This window comes from Schistocerca piceifrons, chromosome 2 (genome assembly GCF_021461385.2).
Source record: "Schistocerca piceifrons isolate TAMUIC-IGC-003096 chromosome 2, iqSchPice1.1, whole genome shotgun sequence".
NCBI lineage: Eukaryota > Metazoa > Arthropoda > Insecta > Orthoptera > Acrididae > Schistocerca > Schistocerca piceifrons.
Window position 1 is genome coordinate 795,856,532 of NC_060139.1, and position 17,999 is coordinate 795,874,530.

General features: G+C 37.6%; 1 protein-coding gene across 1 annotated transcript in view; it reads left to right on the plus strand.

The window, feature by feature from the left end:
- LOC124777437 (transmembrane protein KIAA1109 homolog) overlaps nt 1-17,999 on the plus strand; it is a 527,366-nt gene that overhangs the window by 319,306 nt on the left and 190,061 nt on the right. Inside the window, exons 50-53 of the mRNA XM_047252842.1 lie at nt 7,209-7,594; nt 11,063-11,219; nt 11,672-11,854; nt 12,821-13,016. Coding sequence (XP_047108798.1) covers nt 7,209-7,594; nt 11,063-11,219; nt 11,672-11,854; nt 12,821-13,016 — 922 coding nt within the window. The remainder of the gene's footprint in view (nt 1-7,208; nt 7,595-11,062; nt 11,220-11,671; nt 11,855-12,820; nt 13,017-17,999) is intronic.

Below are 17,999 nucleotides of genomic sequence, written 5' to 3' on the forward strand. Positions count from 1 at the left end.
AAATAAAAACCTTGAGGTTCGCCGATGACATTGTGATTCTGCCAGAGACAGCAAAGAACTTGGAAGAGCAGTTGAACGGAATGGACAGTGTCTTGAAATGAGGATATACGATAAACATCAACAAAAGCAAAATTAGGATAATGGAACATAGTTGAATTAAATCAGGTGATGCTCAGGGATTTAGGATATAAAATGTGGACTGGCAAAGGCAAGGAAACCGTTTCTGAAGAGGAGAGATTGTTTTAACATCTAGTATATATCTAAGTGTCAGGAAGTCTCTTCTGAAAGTATTTGTGTGGAGTGTAGCCATAACCCTGTATTCACCTGCCCTGAAGTCTTGTTCCTCCTGCCACCGAACTTCACTAATTCCCACTATATCTAGCTTTAACCTAGCCATTTGCCTTTTTAAATTTTCTAACCTACCTGCCCGATTAAGGACACTGACATTCCATGCTCCGGTTCATAAAATGCCAGTTTTATTTCTCCTGATAATGACGTCCTCCTGAGTAGTCTCCGCCCGGAGATCCATATGAGGGACTATTTTACCTCTGGAATATTTTACCCAAGAGGACACCATCATCATTTGACCATACAATAAAGCTGCATGCCCTCTGGAAAAATTAAGGCTGTAGTTTCCGTTGCTTTCAGCCGTTCGCAGTACCAGCACAGCAAAGCCGTTTTGGTTAATGCTACAAGGCCAGATCAGCCAATCATCCAGACTGTTGCCCCTGTAACTAATGGAAAGACTGGTGCCCCTCTTCAAGAACCACATGTCTGTCTGGCCTCTCGACAGAGAGCCCTCCATTGTGGTTGCACCTACGGTATAGCTATCTGTATCACCGAGACACGCAAGCCTCCCGCAAACGGCAAGGATCATGGTTCATGGCAGGTGGCTCACTGTTGATATAATAGTAATAATAAAAATAATAATAGTAACAATAATAATGGTAACATAAATCAAGACAAGTTGCAGATAGACAGAAGATAAACTGCATTATGATTCAAAAAACACATGTCATTGTAGTAATATTTTACAATATTTATTATGTTACAAACTGATTTTAGGCTGTTACGCCATATCAAGTACAAAGATAAATATATGTGGTTGTGAAATTTTTGTGGGATCAAAGATTTTAGATTAGAGCATCTAGAAAGTGTCTCAGCTGGTTTCCAAAGATGACAGTTGTTAATGTCTGGTTTAGGACTAAAATGAGAGGAATTATTTCAGTAAAATTGCAATGTAAAACTATTTTGCTTATATAAACTACGCGGCATGTTAAATAATGAACTAAATGGAAAATTTGCCCTGAAAACTACTTTGAAATGAGCTCCAATAAGCAGTGAAGACTTGTATGGAGATGCCCTGGACAGTGTGGGATATCAATGTGACTGGAGTGATGGTCTGGGGTGCCATTTCTTTTCATACCATGACCCCTTTGTTGTCATCCATAGCACCCTTACAGCACAACAGTGTATCAATGATATTCTATGACCAGATTTGTTGCCCTTCATGGCAAACTATCCTCAGCTTACATTTTGCCAAGATAATGCCCACACAACAATTTCTACTGCTTGTCTTCCTGTTTGCCAAATCCTACCTTGGCCAGCAAAGTAAATAGATCTCTCTCCAAATGAAAATGTTTGGAACATTATGGGCAGAGCCCTTCAACCAGCTCAGGATTTTGACAATCTAACACATGAACTTGACACAATTTGGCATGATATCCCCATGACATCCAACAACTCTTATCAGTAACCACCAAGCCAAATAATTTCTTGCATAAGGGCCAGAAGTGGACCGTTGCGTTTGACCTTCTCAGTATGTGAAGCTCTTTCTCTTCGATGAATCAACCAATTTTTCTGACATTGTAATCATTTGTTTGTCTGTACATGTACATCACATCTACCAATTTCCACTGCATTCCGATAATTCCGGTGTGTGTGTGTGTGTGTGTGTGTGTGTGTGTGTGTGTGTGTGGTGGTTTTTTGTCTTGAGAGTGTATTACTTCAAATTATCAATATATTATCGTTTGCTGCACTGGATTACTCATATATGACATTGTTAAACAACTTAAATCAATTACATTTAAAATATGGATAACATTTCATTATTAGCTTAGCAGAATAGGCTACTTTCCTATGTTAAAAATATAGTTCAGATGGTTGTTATTCTGACTGATTATGACATCTAAATAGCATTTAAAGTCAATATTCTCACAACAAATGTTACTTTTATGTAACTACAGCTTAAAAAGCATTAAATATCAAGATCTGGTCACATGTTCAAAAATGGTCTGTTATTGACTGATGTTCCGCTGACATCACATGCTAGGAGTAAGATGAAGCTATATGTGTTTTGTAGGAGCGTTAGCTGAAGTTATGAGGTTTTTACGTACATATTCTGCAAACCTTTAGCTATTTAGTGATAAAAAATGCAATTAAAACTTTTAAGTATAGAACATGATTTTGTGAACACTGATAGTGGAAGTCTTGGGAAAGCTGATGCATTTGTGCTTCACCCATTTAGAGCGGTGGTATGGACAATGGTGGACATTTTTTTTCCTGCTCTGCAACATCATTAAATTCACTCAAAACTAAGGAATTGTAGAACTTTCGCAAATAAGCCTGTATATTATAACCAGACTGTTGAGTATCAGTCATGAGCTGTGACCCAAAGCACAATAAAATTATTCTTGGCAAAATTTAAGTGTTGATTTCCTCTGTAGAAGGCACTCTGCAGAATACTATATCCATCAGGAATTCGATGGCACAATGGATAGCGCATCTGACAGCAGATAAAGAGGTCACATGTCTGAATCCGGGAAGGGTCATACATTTTTAAAAGTTTTACACGAAATACGAAAACAGTGTTAGCAAGAACTGATTGTAGCTGTTGTTTCAGTTCCGGGACGTATTATATATAGCTTCACATTAGTCTTAACCTGAGAAATGTACAACTGAGGGTAAATCGTTTACTTTGCGAACAAACAATTTTTGTTTTTTGGAAAGCATTGCTAGTAGTGAAGATATCACCAAACACCCACAGTGCAATAAGATATAGGACAATGAGATTTATGTTTATGAGTGTAAACTAATGTTAGCATCTGAAGCAGACTTACTTCATCTTTAAGTACGATGATGAATCTGCAAAAGTTTAATCAATAAGAAACCTTGCTGGACAGTACGAAAATAAAAACATTGTTTCTAATAAAGTAAACAGTATATAGTCAAATTAACTAGAAAATATCTTCTTGAATGTGATATGTGTGAATAGCAATTGAAAATGTAAGTGCATGTAAACAGCAAGGAAAACACAATAATATTCTGTTTGTGATTGGCATGGTGAATTTTTTTAGTTGTTATTTGGTTTTCATATGAGAGGGCTGTTGAGTCATTTTCCAAACAAATTAAAATGTTCTTTCAGATTAGATTCAAACCAGCAATCTATGTATATCATCTCATAAAATTCAACATTCTACTACTCTAACAATTGAGCTACTGAATAACTGAGATCCAGCTGACTGTAATGACAATTTTCACTAGGAGTGGGGTTTCGTTGAAAGACGCTATCCTTTCTTCTAACAACAGAGGTTATCATAGTGAACTTGTGTATCGACATGCTGGCAATTTGCCGATACAGTGCAACGTCATTTTATAAATCTTCTCATTCTTTGGACCACTCAAAAATGACTTTTATAGAGTTTTTATGGATTCATCTGTACAGTATGGTACTATACACCATTTGTAAACCATTTTCTGAAACGCAAATTCCAAAACAAGAGATCACTATGTATTAGCATTATGACATCCTAGGAGCAGCAAGCTACCCAGTGTGACGTCAGAGGGCATCATAACTCGAAGTGAGCATTTTAGAGGGCTTTCAAATTATTTGAATTTCACTTCTATTTTTATAGAAGAATACTGAAATTCAAGAAAAAAAAGCAAGGGAACATAAAATGATATAATTAATCATTTAAGACAAACTCCAGGAAACAGTCAAATACCCCATTTTCAGCACTAAGAAGCACAAAATATTAAACATTTCATTTTCCACTGCGAGTTACTTATGCCCCTGTTGTTGTAAAGACATATCAGCTTGAGGAAGTCCATTTATTCAGCACTTTTTCCATTCTTTTCATACAGTTTTAAAGGAGGACTGAGAAAGGGAACAAAAGAAAAATTTGGATTAGGAATTAAAATGCATGGAGAAGAAACAAAAGATTTGAGGTTGAAGACAACATTGTAATTCTGTCAGAGACAGCAAAGGACCTGGAAGAACAGTTGAACAGCATGGATAGTGTCTTGAAAGAAGGATACAAGATGAACATCAACAAAAGCAAAATGAGGATAATGGAACATAGTCAAATTAAATCAGGTGATGCTTGGGGATTTAGATTAGGAAATGAGGCACAAAAAGTAATAGATCTGTATCCTATTTGGGAAGCAAAATAACTGGTGATGGGCGAAGTAGAGAGGATATAAAATGTGGACTGGCAAAGGCAAGGAAAGCGTTTCTGAAGAGGAGAAATTGTGTTAACATCAAGTATGGATCTAAGTGTCAGAAAGTCTTTTCTGAAAGTATTTGTATGGAGTGTTGCCATGTATGGAAGTGAAACTTTGATGATTGATAGTTTAGACAAGATGAGAATAGAAGCTTTTGAAATGTAGTGTGACAGAAGAATGCTGAAGATTAGATGGGTAGACCACGTAACTAATGAGGAGGTACTGAATAGAATTGAGGAGAAGAGGAATTTGCAGCACAACATGACTAGAAGAAGGGATACGTTGGTAGGACACACTCTGAGGCATCAAGGCATCATCAGTTTAGCATTGGAGGGAAGTGCGGAGGGTAAAAATCATAGAGAGAGACCAAGGCATGAAGACTCTAAACAGTGTCAGAAGGATGTAGGTTGCAGTAGTTACTCAGAGATGAAGGTGCTTGCACAGGATAGAGTAGCATGGAGAGCTGCATCAAACCAGTCTCTGGACTGAAGACCACAACAACAACAATGAGAACAATCTAATGTAATTGGATAGATAAAAAAAGTCTACTCACCAATCTACTCTTCCCCCAGAATCCAGTTTCTCAGAACTCTGAAGGTGGGAACTAGCGCAACAACATGTCCTTGATTCTCTCCACCCACCTGGCTTTAATTCATGTTAATTTCTTCTGTCTCAGCATTTCTTCACACTAACTACTCCTTTCTTCACTCCATTTTAATTTTCTGCATCATATATTTTCTTACCTGTCTATTTTTTACTGTCCCTCTCCCATCTCTGTAACATACGATGCACGTAGCTTTTCAGTCTTATTAACTTGTTATGAGGTTTCAGCTGTAATGTCTGTCTTCCGTATTACCCTGCCTTTCACCTTTAAGCTCTCAGGTTCTCAAATCTCATCCAGTGGAGTCCCCAAGAATCAGTCTTTCCTTCTCATTCTGTCTGGTGATTCTTCCCTGATGTGCAGTCATGGGTGACTTTTTCAAAATCTACCGCTTTTCCTAGACCTTTCCAGTTCTTTTCATTCACGCATCTTCCGTCTCCTTTGACCCTTCTGCCTGAAGAAGGAGCCACTGGCTCCAAAAGCTTGCCTCATTATAACATTCTTTTATGTGTGTCTTCTGCCTCCATTATTATTATTATTTCTTTACTTTCTCAGACGTTAAGTCTGGTTAAAAATGGAAAGTGACGCGGACCTTGATCAAGCGTCACTTCCTTTTAATTGTATGTTATGTGTTATATTGCATTTAGGAACTTTCGGGTAATTGAACATGTATCAATAATTACAGATTTCTGTAGTTGTATATATAAGTTTGGATGTAGCTGTATTGCATTGATGTACTGGTGGATATTGTATGGTATGACTCCTGTAGTTGATAGTATAATTGGTATAATGTCAACTTTATCCTGATGCCACATGTCCTTGACTTCCTCAGCCAGTTGGATGTATTTTTCAATTTTTTCTCCTGTTTTCTTTTGTATATTTGTTGTATTGGGTATGGATATTTCGATTAGTTGTGTTAATTTCTTCTTTTTATTGGTGAGTATGATGTCAGGTTTGTTATGTGGTGTTGTTTTATCTGTTATAATGGTTCTGTTCCAGTATAATTTGTATTCATTGTTCTCCAGTACATTTTGTGGTGCATACTTGTATGTGGGAACATGTTGTTTTATAAGTTTATGTTGTAAGGCAAGCTGTTGATGTATTATTTTTGCTACATTGTCATGTCTTCTGGGGTATTCTGTATTTGCTAGTATTGTACATCCACTTGTGATGTGATCTACTGTTTCTATTTGTTGTTTGCAAAGTCTGCATTTATCTGTTGTGGTGTTGGGATCTTTAATAATATGCTTGCTGTAATATCTGGTGTTTATTGTTTGATCCTGTATTGCAATCATGAATCCTTCCGTCTCACTGTATATATTGCCTTTTCTTAGCCATGTGTTGGATGCGTCTTGATCGATGTGTGGCTGTGTTAGATGATACGGGTGCTTGCCATTTAGTGTTTTCTTTTTCCAATTTACTTTCTTCGTATCTGTTGATGTTATGTGATCTAAAGGGTTGTAGAAGTGGTTATGAAATTGCAGTGGTGTAGCCGATGTATTTATATGAGTGATTGCTTTGTGTATTTTGCTAGTTTCTGCTTGTTCTATAAAGAATTTTCTTAAATTGTCTACCTGTCCATAATGTAGGTTTTTTATGTTGATAAATCCCCTTCCTCCTTCCTTTCTGCTTAATGTGAATCTTTCAGTTGCTGAATGTATGTGATGTATTCTATATTTGTGGCATTGTGATCGTGTAAGTGTATTGAGTGCTTCTAGGTCTGTGTTACTCCATTTCACTACTCCAAATGAGTAGGTCAATATTGGTATAGCATAAGTATTTATAGCTTTTGTCTTGTTTCTTGCTGTCAATTCTGTTTTCAGTATTTTTGTTAGTATTTGTCTATATTTTTCTTTTAGTTCTTCTTTAATATTTGTATTATCTATTCCTATTTTTCGTCTGTATCCTAGATATTTATAGGCATCTGTTTTTTCCATCGCTTCTATGCAGTCGCTGTGGTTATCCAATATGTAATCTTCTTGTTTAGTGTGTTTTCCCTTGACTATGCTATTTTTCTTACATTTGTCTGTTATTATTATTATTATTATTATTATTGTGCTTTATTGCCATTGTACTGTTGGTTTATGCATTTGTGTTACTCTAGGGACTGGAACTAATGGCAGTTCATCTTTCGACACACTTGGCTCCAATTTATCATTGGTTGGGAATGTTGAAACAATGAGAATTGACATTGTTGTGAGTGAATATGGGAAATTTGCTGACAAGAAGAAGGGGAAAGGTGCTGGACAAGGAACAAAACAAGTGAAAAATCAGATGCACTCAAAATTTTGTCTCGATTTGCCACCTGAGACACCAGCATTCCTGTGTGAGAAGATTGGTGTTGAACTTGACCTGAAGAAAATGGCTGACATGACAGTTGATGACATGATTCAGAAGCAGAATGTTTTGTACATTTCCAGAGGCCAACTAAAAAAACACACCAGTAATATCCTGAATATCAGCCTAAATATACGCTACATATCACAGCAGGTATGTATAAAAAAATTGCTTAACCCAATCTCCCTATGTACTTCCCCTCCAGTCTTTACACACACGCGCGCGCGCGCACACACACACACACACACACACACACACACACACCACAATATTATTCCAGTGAATGGTAAGGTAATTCATATTCTTCAGGGAATGATCATTTGATGTTTAACAAATTCCATGGTATTACTATCTAAAACTGTATGTCACTTGCCTGTTCTTGCACATCAATAAATATTTCTGATTTCTGTTTGTCTGATTCTAAGTCACTTCGCTTCATGTGAGTACCTCACAGGTAGTTTCAAATTCATAGACATTGAAGTATATGGTGATGTCAGAAAGTATCATAGAGCTTTTATGTTATGTGATTCTCTTATCTTTTAGTGTCATTAATATTATTCCTTGGTTGCAATAAAATTTCACATTCAAGTTTTTTATGAGATTGCAAAAATCAACACAGTCTTCAACTGAAAAATAAATGTATTCCTTGTTTTTCATCCTTAAATGTTTTTGTTTCACCCCCTTATTAGAGAATATCTTATCACTGTACAGAAAAATCCTGACAAGTTCTTTATTTTCATTTTAAGAGAACTGTACAACATAGAAAAATAATGCAATAATAAAATATATTATATATAGAATAAATGTTATATGAGGACAGTTGACCACAAGGGTACAGTAGCAGCATAGAATAGTGGTGTAGGCTGGATACTTTTTATCCACTACCAAATATAAATTCTTGTGAGTGTGTACCATACAACCCCCCCCCCCCCCCCCCCCTTGCTCTTTCTGGGAGTGTAAAAAGGAGAATTGCAGGTGCTGTTAGGGCAAGAAGCAAGGAGAGGGATGGAAAACATACAGTAGGTAATGCATGTGGAAAATACAGTATTTTTAGAAACTGAATTTTTATTGTTGTTTGTGATCTACCATGATGCAGATGCATCTGTTCCATACTCATCAAGTAAGTAAGATTACACAGTGGTAAGACACTGGACTTGGAGGATGGCAATTCAAATACCCATCCAGCTATCCTTATTTAGGGTTCCCAAAGTATCCATAAATTGCTTAAGGCAAATCTTTTGGTCAAAAAAAGATGCAGCTAATTTCTCTCCCCATCATTCCAGAATCTGAGTTTGTGCTGTCTCTAATAACGTCACCTCTTATAGGATGTTAAACCCTAATCTTCCTCCTCTCCTTTCCAAAATGATGAGATGAAAGTCATGGACCGTGCATCCCATCCTGGGAGATGAGCATTGTTGATCATTTAGGAGCAAGTTTATGATTCTATGGTTGTTCAAATACCTACTGCCTGTTGAGAATATGTCACAGCTTTTTGTATTGAACAGAGGCATAAAGAACGCTCAAAGAGAGCAACAAGAGACCATATTAAGTGTTTTCCAACTAGATAAATCTTTCCACCAGCACTACAAATATATGAGGATCTATAAGTTGGATTAGAGGTAAAAGAATCGTATCACCAGTAACTGCTGAACTAAACAGTGATATTTTGAAACTACTACTGGAAACATCACCCTGAAGGTGGTAGCGTACTTTGCTTCAATCACAGCCATCAAGAGACGAATTTGCTTGTCATCCAGCAGCAGCTCCTCATACTGCATCATGTATACAACTTACTATCAAACTAAAGTCCCCAGCATTCCATACTCTCACTCATTTTCCAATATAACAAATATTCCTTAATAAAACATGAACAAGAAAGTCGTTTGGGATTTACTCTAAAACAGGCTGAGTGGTACTTGTGTAGGCTGTTTCACTGTACATAATCAAGTATCAAGCTGATCACCTCCCAGGTTAATAAAGAATGCAAGAATTATTTTATGTTTATCAGGGTACAGAAGGAATTGTACTTCAGGCTACATTTTTAAGTCCCATGTTTTATAGAATTTTGTCAGCATTCTACAAGTAATTTGTTATTTACACTGAAAGATATAAACTGGGATATGCTGTCGTCTCCTCTGTTGTGCTCCCTGACTGTGTTCTCAAGATCCACTTACCCAGTGAATACACTGTATTTGAGACAAATTATATAAACTCTTGAGGGCACTGGTGAAGAATAGACGTAATCATAGATTTAAATTAAGTAGCTCTGAATCAATAAGTGCTCTTCAGGCTGTGTGTGGTGTGTTTTGCACAACAAACTAGTTCAGACAATCTGGATTGCCTTCTCTCCCTACAGAAGCAGCAGAAGCATGTCTTTCTTCTGGGTAATAGGATATGCGGGAATTAGGACAAATAAATCTGCATGCAAATAAGTGAAGGATGTGTGTGCACAAGAGAGACTATGGCACCATGTGCTGTCATACTATATGCAGTTCTTTGTTGTGGAAGCACAGGATCATTCATCACTGATAAGATTGTCTCTAATGTATTGTCATCAAAGAGACATTCAGTCCTAATCTTTCTTTCTTCTTTCATTGGGAGGGAGGGTGGTCACCCTGCCAACATCATTTGTCAACCTTTACTTGGAAAGAAGAGTGCTTGTGTTTGAAGAACACCAAGATGTAGTCGATGAAGCAGTGATTCAACCATAGCATTCCTCCTACCAATTACTGAGGTGGGGGGGAAAAGAAAGAAAAAGGGTCATTTTAATCCATCGCTGGTAGGGCTCTGCCATATTGCATGTGGATAACAGAAAGTGTTTTACTCTGACATCAGACCAACCAGGCAACACTTGATACACCAGCTAGTCTGTCATACATTTTAGGTGAGAGGAAGAAGAATGTACTGCTGTATTTGCTGTACTATTTTGGGCCTTGTGAGCCCTGACTGTGGGAACCCCTTTACATTAAAGTGAACAGGGAATATTCAATAGAAGTGAAAGCAACATTGTATGCAGTGGTGATAATCTTTTGGAGCCTGTCACATTGCTTAAAACTGAAAGTAATATCATGAAACAAGCAAACAATTTACATCAGTAGCGACAAGATGAAATATTGGTAACATACTGATACAATACAGTGCACCTGTTAAGAAACTGTATACATCACAGTAATGTGACTTAGTTGAGATGCTCAGTGAAGGTAATCAGACTTTTCTTGTTGAAAAAAAGATGATTGTGTTTTCACAAAACCCTGTTTGATAATTTTAGAGAAACAGTAATAAAAGTTCAGAGAATCAGTATTCGGACTAGGCTGTGCAGCAATTATACTATCTTCATCATGTATATCTTCACACATCGTCAGAATGAGATGAAGAGATTAGGGTTAGGGCACATATGGAGGCATACTCACAATCATTCTCTACCTCCACTCTGTTTGCAAATAGAATAGTATCGTGAGTTGATAATAATGGGGCAGTAACTTGTGAAGTATAGTTATGTTGATCTATCTATTCTTCAGATAAACATTTTTCTCCCCATTCACTGCTTATAGCATGCTGAAATAATTCTATAATTTTGTAGGCATATATATGCAGGAGATAAGTTTCTGCATTTATTCACAGGTAAACATGCCTCTCCTGAGACTCTTGCATCAAATCAGTAACATGTACCAGAATGTGAAAGAAACACAAATGGAACTAAAAGAGGAACAGCAGCCTGTTGATCTGAAACATGAGCCCTCAGTCAATATGACTCACAAAAATAATGGATCATCATCAAGTAAGTTGGACAAAGTATGTCTTGTGCATTTCACATTAAGAAACTAAGAGAAACTATGCAATAGTATTACTGCTTAGTATACGAGCAAGTATATTTAAAGCACTTAGGTGAAAACAGTGTTGTTATAGTGGTGTTAACATTTAATTCGCTGTAAAACGTGTTTTGAACATCTTTCCTAGTCGTCATATTGAAATGAATGATTTAAACAATAGCTGTGTATTTTTCAGCTGTAGAAATAAGGTACTGAAGGGAAGAAATATCATTCTCAAGCCTAGATAAAAAGGGATTCAAACTCAGTTGTTAATCTGTTGATGCTGCCAATTCTTTCCCTTTCCCTTCAGAGGGATGGAGTACCTTAAGTTCTCTTCCATCGCCGTCATAAGTTGTGACTGATCAATGTTTCTTAGCAGCTTTCAAATTTTTGAAGCTTCATATATTGTCTTTGTTTACAGCATCTGATCTCCATGAACCTGCAGCCTTAATTGATGAAAAAATAAAAATACCTCAGACAATGATCCCTCCTGAATTTCCACACTCATTGAGTCAGCACAAGACGATCTCCCCTTCAGCGTCTCTACGATCCAGGCCTCAGAGCTTCGCCCAGAAACTACGCTCCACCAGTAAGAGTGTTAAAGGTACAAATCAGTCTACAAAATGTGTTAAAAGCTTCTAGTTTAAAAATTCAATTAAGAGAATTGTTTCAAGATCCAGTATCACTGGGGATATTATAATACTCCATTTCTCCCATTATGGTGTAATTCACAGAAACCTTTTGACTTTTTGTAATATATATTCATGTTTTGAAAAACAATCACAAACACAATTTAATCCAATTTAAAGCAAATTGCATCAAAAGAAACTTTCACCTGAGAAAACTGTAAAATTGTAGAGAGAAAGGATGGTTGGCAAACACTAACCTTTAGGAGATGTAATTCCAGTGCTGCTGACACATGTTTAAGAGTGAATTTACCTCTCAATTTTCGATAAGGGTCTCTTTCTAAATCTGAGAATCATTGTGTAATATCCCTCATTTCTTACCCTGTCGAATCTCTCTCTCTGTCCTTCCTTGCTGAGGAACAAACTAATAGTGTCAGAAGCTAAGAAGATTTTATTTATTTCACAGTATTTGTTACCAGTATTGGAATTTCACCCCTTGAAGATAAGTACTGACTAATCACTCAGTTTCAAGCTAATTCAATAAGGAGCTGAATGTTTTTGAACTGTATTTTGGAACTACTTATTTGGGCAATTTATCTTATTTTGCCATGAGAAGCAGAGAATAAAATTAATATATTGTGTTTAATAGGTTGTAAACTGATATTTTATGATAATTTCAGTGTAGCAAAAGAATGTTAAGGCTATAAACGAAAGTTAATGTAAGACAGTATATACTGTTGTTTAATCTTATCTTTGCCACAGTGTAGTGAGATGAGAAATTCCAAGTGTGGAAAAATGCTGTTTTCATTGTTGTGGTTAAGGATGCTATGGCTATTGCTGACCTGAGCTACTGCTAATGCACTATAAACAGTACTGCCCTGTATATAATGTAAGGCTTGTGCTTTGAAAATACGCAATGTAAGCATCTTCTTGTTCTTTATTAGGATATATAAACTTGAACGAAGGAGTGACAACTCCTATGTTTGCTGTTAGTCCTTCTGGATCAGGCTTGGAACATGTCACTATTGCTTCAGATAAAAGTAAAGACTGCATAAATGCCACTCCTCAGTGTTGGAAAACAGTTTATTATCTACTGGATCTGTATGCCACAATGCCTGAAACCAAGACAATTACTCACAGGTAATTTGTTCAGTTGTTTTGATTTAATCCATTCTTTTCGACTTTTATTTGTACAACTTTTAATTTTTACATGTATGTGAGATCATGTTTTCTTGTGGTTGTGTGCCGTTATTGAAATTTGTTAGTAAATGGAACAAAGATGAAATTACTGTTTCTCCAATTCTATGCCTTACAGTATCAGGTTCTGTGACACTGACTGGAGCTTGTAAAAGGACGTGCTGTGTATTGTGCAAGCATTTTAATGAAACTTATTTTCACGATGCATTTATGTCACTTCATGACGTAGATACAGCATACATCGTCAAGAAACTTCAGCCCCCTTATAGCATAATAATAATAAAGATCGGGCGAATGAGGACGGGCAAAAGTTAGTAGAGATTCGTGCTGCTGTAAAAAGAGCGATGCACGAAGCATACAACCACTACCACCGTCATACCTTAGCAAAAGATCTTGCTGAAAACCCAAGGAAAATCTGGTCTTACTTAAAATCGGTAAGTGGGTCGAAGGCTTCCATCCAGTCACTCACAGATCAGTCTGGCCTGGCAACGGAAGACGGCAAAACAAAAGCTGAAATTTTAAATTTAGCATTTGAGAAATCTTTCACGCAGGAGGATCGTACAAACATACCACCGTTTGAGTCTCGTACAGATACCCATATGGAGAACATAGTGATAGACATCCAAGGGGTTGTGAAGCAGCTGGATGGGTTGAAAATAAATAAATTGCCAGGTCCTGATGGGATTCCAATTCGGTTTTACAGAGAGTACTCTACTGCATTGGCTCCTTACTTAGCTTGCATTTATCACGAATCTCTTGCCCAACGTAAAGTCCCGAGCAACTGGAAAAAAGCACAGGTGACACCTGTATATAAGAAGGGTAGAAGGACAGATCCTCAAAATTACAGACCAATATCCATAACATCGGTTTGTTGCAGGATTCTCGAACATATTCTCAGTTCGAATATAATGAATTTCCTTGGGACAGAGAAGTTGCTGTACATGCATCAGCACAGCTTTAGAAAGCATCGCTCCTGCGAAACGCAACTCGCCGTTTTTTCACATGATATCTTGCGAACCATGGATGAAGGATATCAGACAGATGCCATATTCCTTGACTTCCAGAAAGCATTTGACTCGGTGCCCCACTGCAGACTCCTAACTAAGGTACAAGCATATGGGATTGGTTCCCAAATATGTGAGTGGCTCAAAGACTTCTTAAGTAATAGAACCCAGTACGTTGTCCTCAATGGTGAGTGTTCATCGGAGGTGAGGGTATCATCTGGAGTGCCCCAGGGAAGTGTTGTAGGTCCGCTGTTGTTTTCCATCTACATAAATGATCTTTTGGATAGGGTGGATAGCAATGTGCAGCTGTTTGCTGATGATGCTGTGGTGTACGGGAGTGACTGTAGGAGGATACAAGATGACTTGGACAGAATTTGTGAATGGCAGCTAACTCTAAATATAGATAAATGTAAATTAATGCAGATGAATAGGAAAAATAATCCCGTAATGTATGAATACTCCATTAGTAGTGTAGCGCTTGACACAGTCACGTCGATTAAATATTTGGGCATAACGTTGCAGAGTGATATGAAGTGGGACAAGCATGTAATGGCAGTTGTGGGGAAGGTGGATAGTCGTCTTCGATTCATTGGTAGAATTTTGGGAAGATGTGGTTCATCTGTAACGGAGACCACTTATAAAACAGTAATACGACCTATTCTTGAGTACTGCTCGAGCGTTTGGGATCCCTATCAGGTCGGATTGAGAGAGGACATAGAAGCAGTTCAGAGGCGGGCTGCTAGATTTGTTACTGGTAGGTTTGTTCATCACACGAGTGTTACAGAAATTCTTCAGGAACTCGGGTGTGAGTCTCTAGAGGAAAGGAGGCGTTCTTTTTGTGAATCGCTGCGGAGGAAATTTAGAGAACCAGCATTTGAGGCTGACTGTAGTACAATTTTACTGCCGCCACAAAGAAAAGATACGAGAGATTAGGGCTCATACAGAGGCATATAGGCAGTCATTTTTCCCTCATTCTGTTTTGGAGTGGAACAGGGAGAAAAGGTGCTAGTTGTGGTACCAGGTACCCTCCGCCAAGCACCGTATGGTGGATTGTGGAGTATGTATGTAGATGTAGATGATAAAAAGATGAAGTGGTTTTTGTGCCATTTAAATTTACATTGAGCAGTTTTTGATTATACACACCTGCATTCATCTAGATTTCCTTCCAATCAGCTATTGTTTCTACTAGTGTGATTTCAGTGTCTCAGAACAAAATGATTATATAAAGCAGAAAAAGTAATAAGCAGTTGAGTGAAAATCAGAACATATAAGTGAGCAGTCTTTAACTTGAGTTTTGGTTTAAATACCGCAGTACATTACTGGGTGTGGTTCTATTGATGGCTCTTCTGGCATTTAATCTGATTGCCAAGGCAGTTATGGAGATGGAAAATTTAACTTAAACTCAAACCACAGTACAACTTTTGATTTTCAGCTTAGACAAATTGTTACTCGATATGGCAGTCACTTAAATGCTGGTATGTATTCTTAACAAACTGGGCATGAAAGACCTGAATTTCTGTAATCATAACTTAAGATTCCCCACTTACAAATCCTAAGAAGTTAATCTGATCCTACGTAAGATGCGATAAGAAGCGGAAATTCTGAGCGCATATAGTACATGGTAAGCAATGAAAAAAGTTGAGCTTTTTGTTTTCTTTTGTGCTGTGCTTTCTGTGGTAACTTAATCATCATTTATGCTGAAAAGTGTGCTTCAGACTTTCCTTTTTCTTCCCCTTTTTTCTGCAGTAAATCTATTGAATCCTTCTGTTCACTGTCAAATATTGTACATTAATAGTAAGAAGAAATTCATTGTCACTTTCATTTTTGCTGTTTTCTATACATTTGTTATGAAATTTTGTTTTTGCGGATGTCTGATGCATGAGCTTCTATGAGAGAGAAACCAGACAGCTCATATTACTATGAAACTACACTGAAGTAGCAGAAGTCATGGGATAGCACATGGACTTGTACAGATGGTGGTAGTATCGCATACACAAGATATAAAAGGGCAGTGCATTGGCTTAGCTATCATTTGTACTCACATAATTCATAAGAAAAGGTTTCCAAAGTGATTAAGGCTACACGACAGGAATTAACAGACCTTGAACATCGAATGGTAGTTGGAGCTAGACACATGGACATTCCTTTTCGGAAAGTGTTAGGAAATTCAGTATTCTGAGATCCTCAGTGTCAAGACTATGCCAAGAATACTAAATTTCGGGCATTACTTCTCACCATGGACAACACAGTGACCAGCAACCTTCACTTAACAATTGAGAGAAGCAGCGTTTGCTTAGTGTAGTCAGTGCTAACAGACAAGCAACACTGCATGAAATATTCACAGAAATCAATGTGGGATGTATGACGAACTTATCCATTAGGACATTGTGGTGAAATTTGGATTTAATGGACTGTGGCAACAGACAACCAATGCAAGTGCCTTTGCTAACAGCACGTCATTGCCTACAGCACACCTCCTGAGCTTGTGACAGTATTGGTTGGACGCTAGATGACTGGGCAGGAAGTCATGGGTCCAAATTGTCAACAAGGCACTGTGCAAGGTGGTAGTGGCTTCGTAATGGTGTGGGCTCTGTTTACATGGAATGGACTGGGTCCTGTGGTCCAACTGAACCTCTTGGAGACTGTCTGTAGCCATTCATGGGCTTCATGTTCCCAAACAACAGCAGAATTTTTATGGATGGCAGTGCCCATGTCACCAGGCCACAGTTGTTCGTGATTGATTTCAAGAATGTTGTGGACAATTTGAGCGAATGAATTGGCTACCCAGATTGCCCAACATGAATCCCATCCAGAGGTCAGTCTGTGCACAAAATCCTGCTCTGGCGACACTTCCACAATTATGGATGGCTGAAGAGGCAGCATGACTCCGAATTTCTTCAAGAGACTTCCATCGACTTGTTGAGCCCAAGCCACATCCAATTGCTGCACTTTACATGGCAAAAGGAGGTCAGACACAAATTAGGAGGTATCCTATGGTGTTTGTCACCTCAGTGTGTGTGTTGTGGTGTGTTGTGTCATGTTTCATCAAAACTGATCTGCCCTAGAGCATTGGACAAGCAGTCTGCTATGCACTTGTTCTTGCATTCCACCTAAAAATGGCGTGTATAATGTTGGGCAGAAAAGTGAGACATACTGCATAGGAGCTTGATCACTTTTGCATTCAGCCAAAGCACAAGGACACATTCGTAAATTGCTTATTAACTGCTATTAAGTCAGTTATGACAAAACGTATCACAGCAGAAGGTTGCAGTTCAACATTGAAGAACAGTGGTGCATTAATATGCCACACCAAGGAATTCCTTAGTAATGGAAGCACTCTTTTTCTTATTGCCGAGGTATTGTCTTGATAATGGAGAGCACATAAGTTTTAACAATTAAACAGTAATGAATTCTGTAGAGTTCACTCGCACACACATTGTGACTTTCCATGACCATATCTGATTAGCTGGTTGGCCCTACAACACTTAATATCATCTTGATAAAAAGTTGTTTCCTGATGTGTTCAGCTATTGTGGTTGTTATGCATCTTTTGTGATCATCTAAACACTAAATTGTTAGAATTTATTCTTATGTCTGTAGTGTGCTCACTCTTTCATTTCTAACATTGTTATCTATTTTGGCCTTGGATGATCCCTTTATTTATAATCATAGATCATTGTTTCTTCCTTCAATGTTAGGGTCAGTTTTGTGCAATGTGTGTCTCCATAACTTGTTTTCACATAGATTCATGAGTGATTCCATTCTGTACATTGGCACCTTGTCAATAGTGTAAAAGGGTAATGTGAATGGGTGCCGAAATTCATTTCCATTTGATGCTTGCACCAGGTTCTGCATTTTTTGGGGAAATGTAATTGATATACTTTCATGCAAAAATGTTAAAAATTCAAAGAGAAATGTTGAA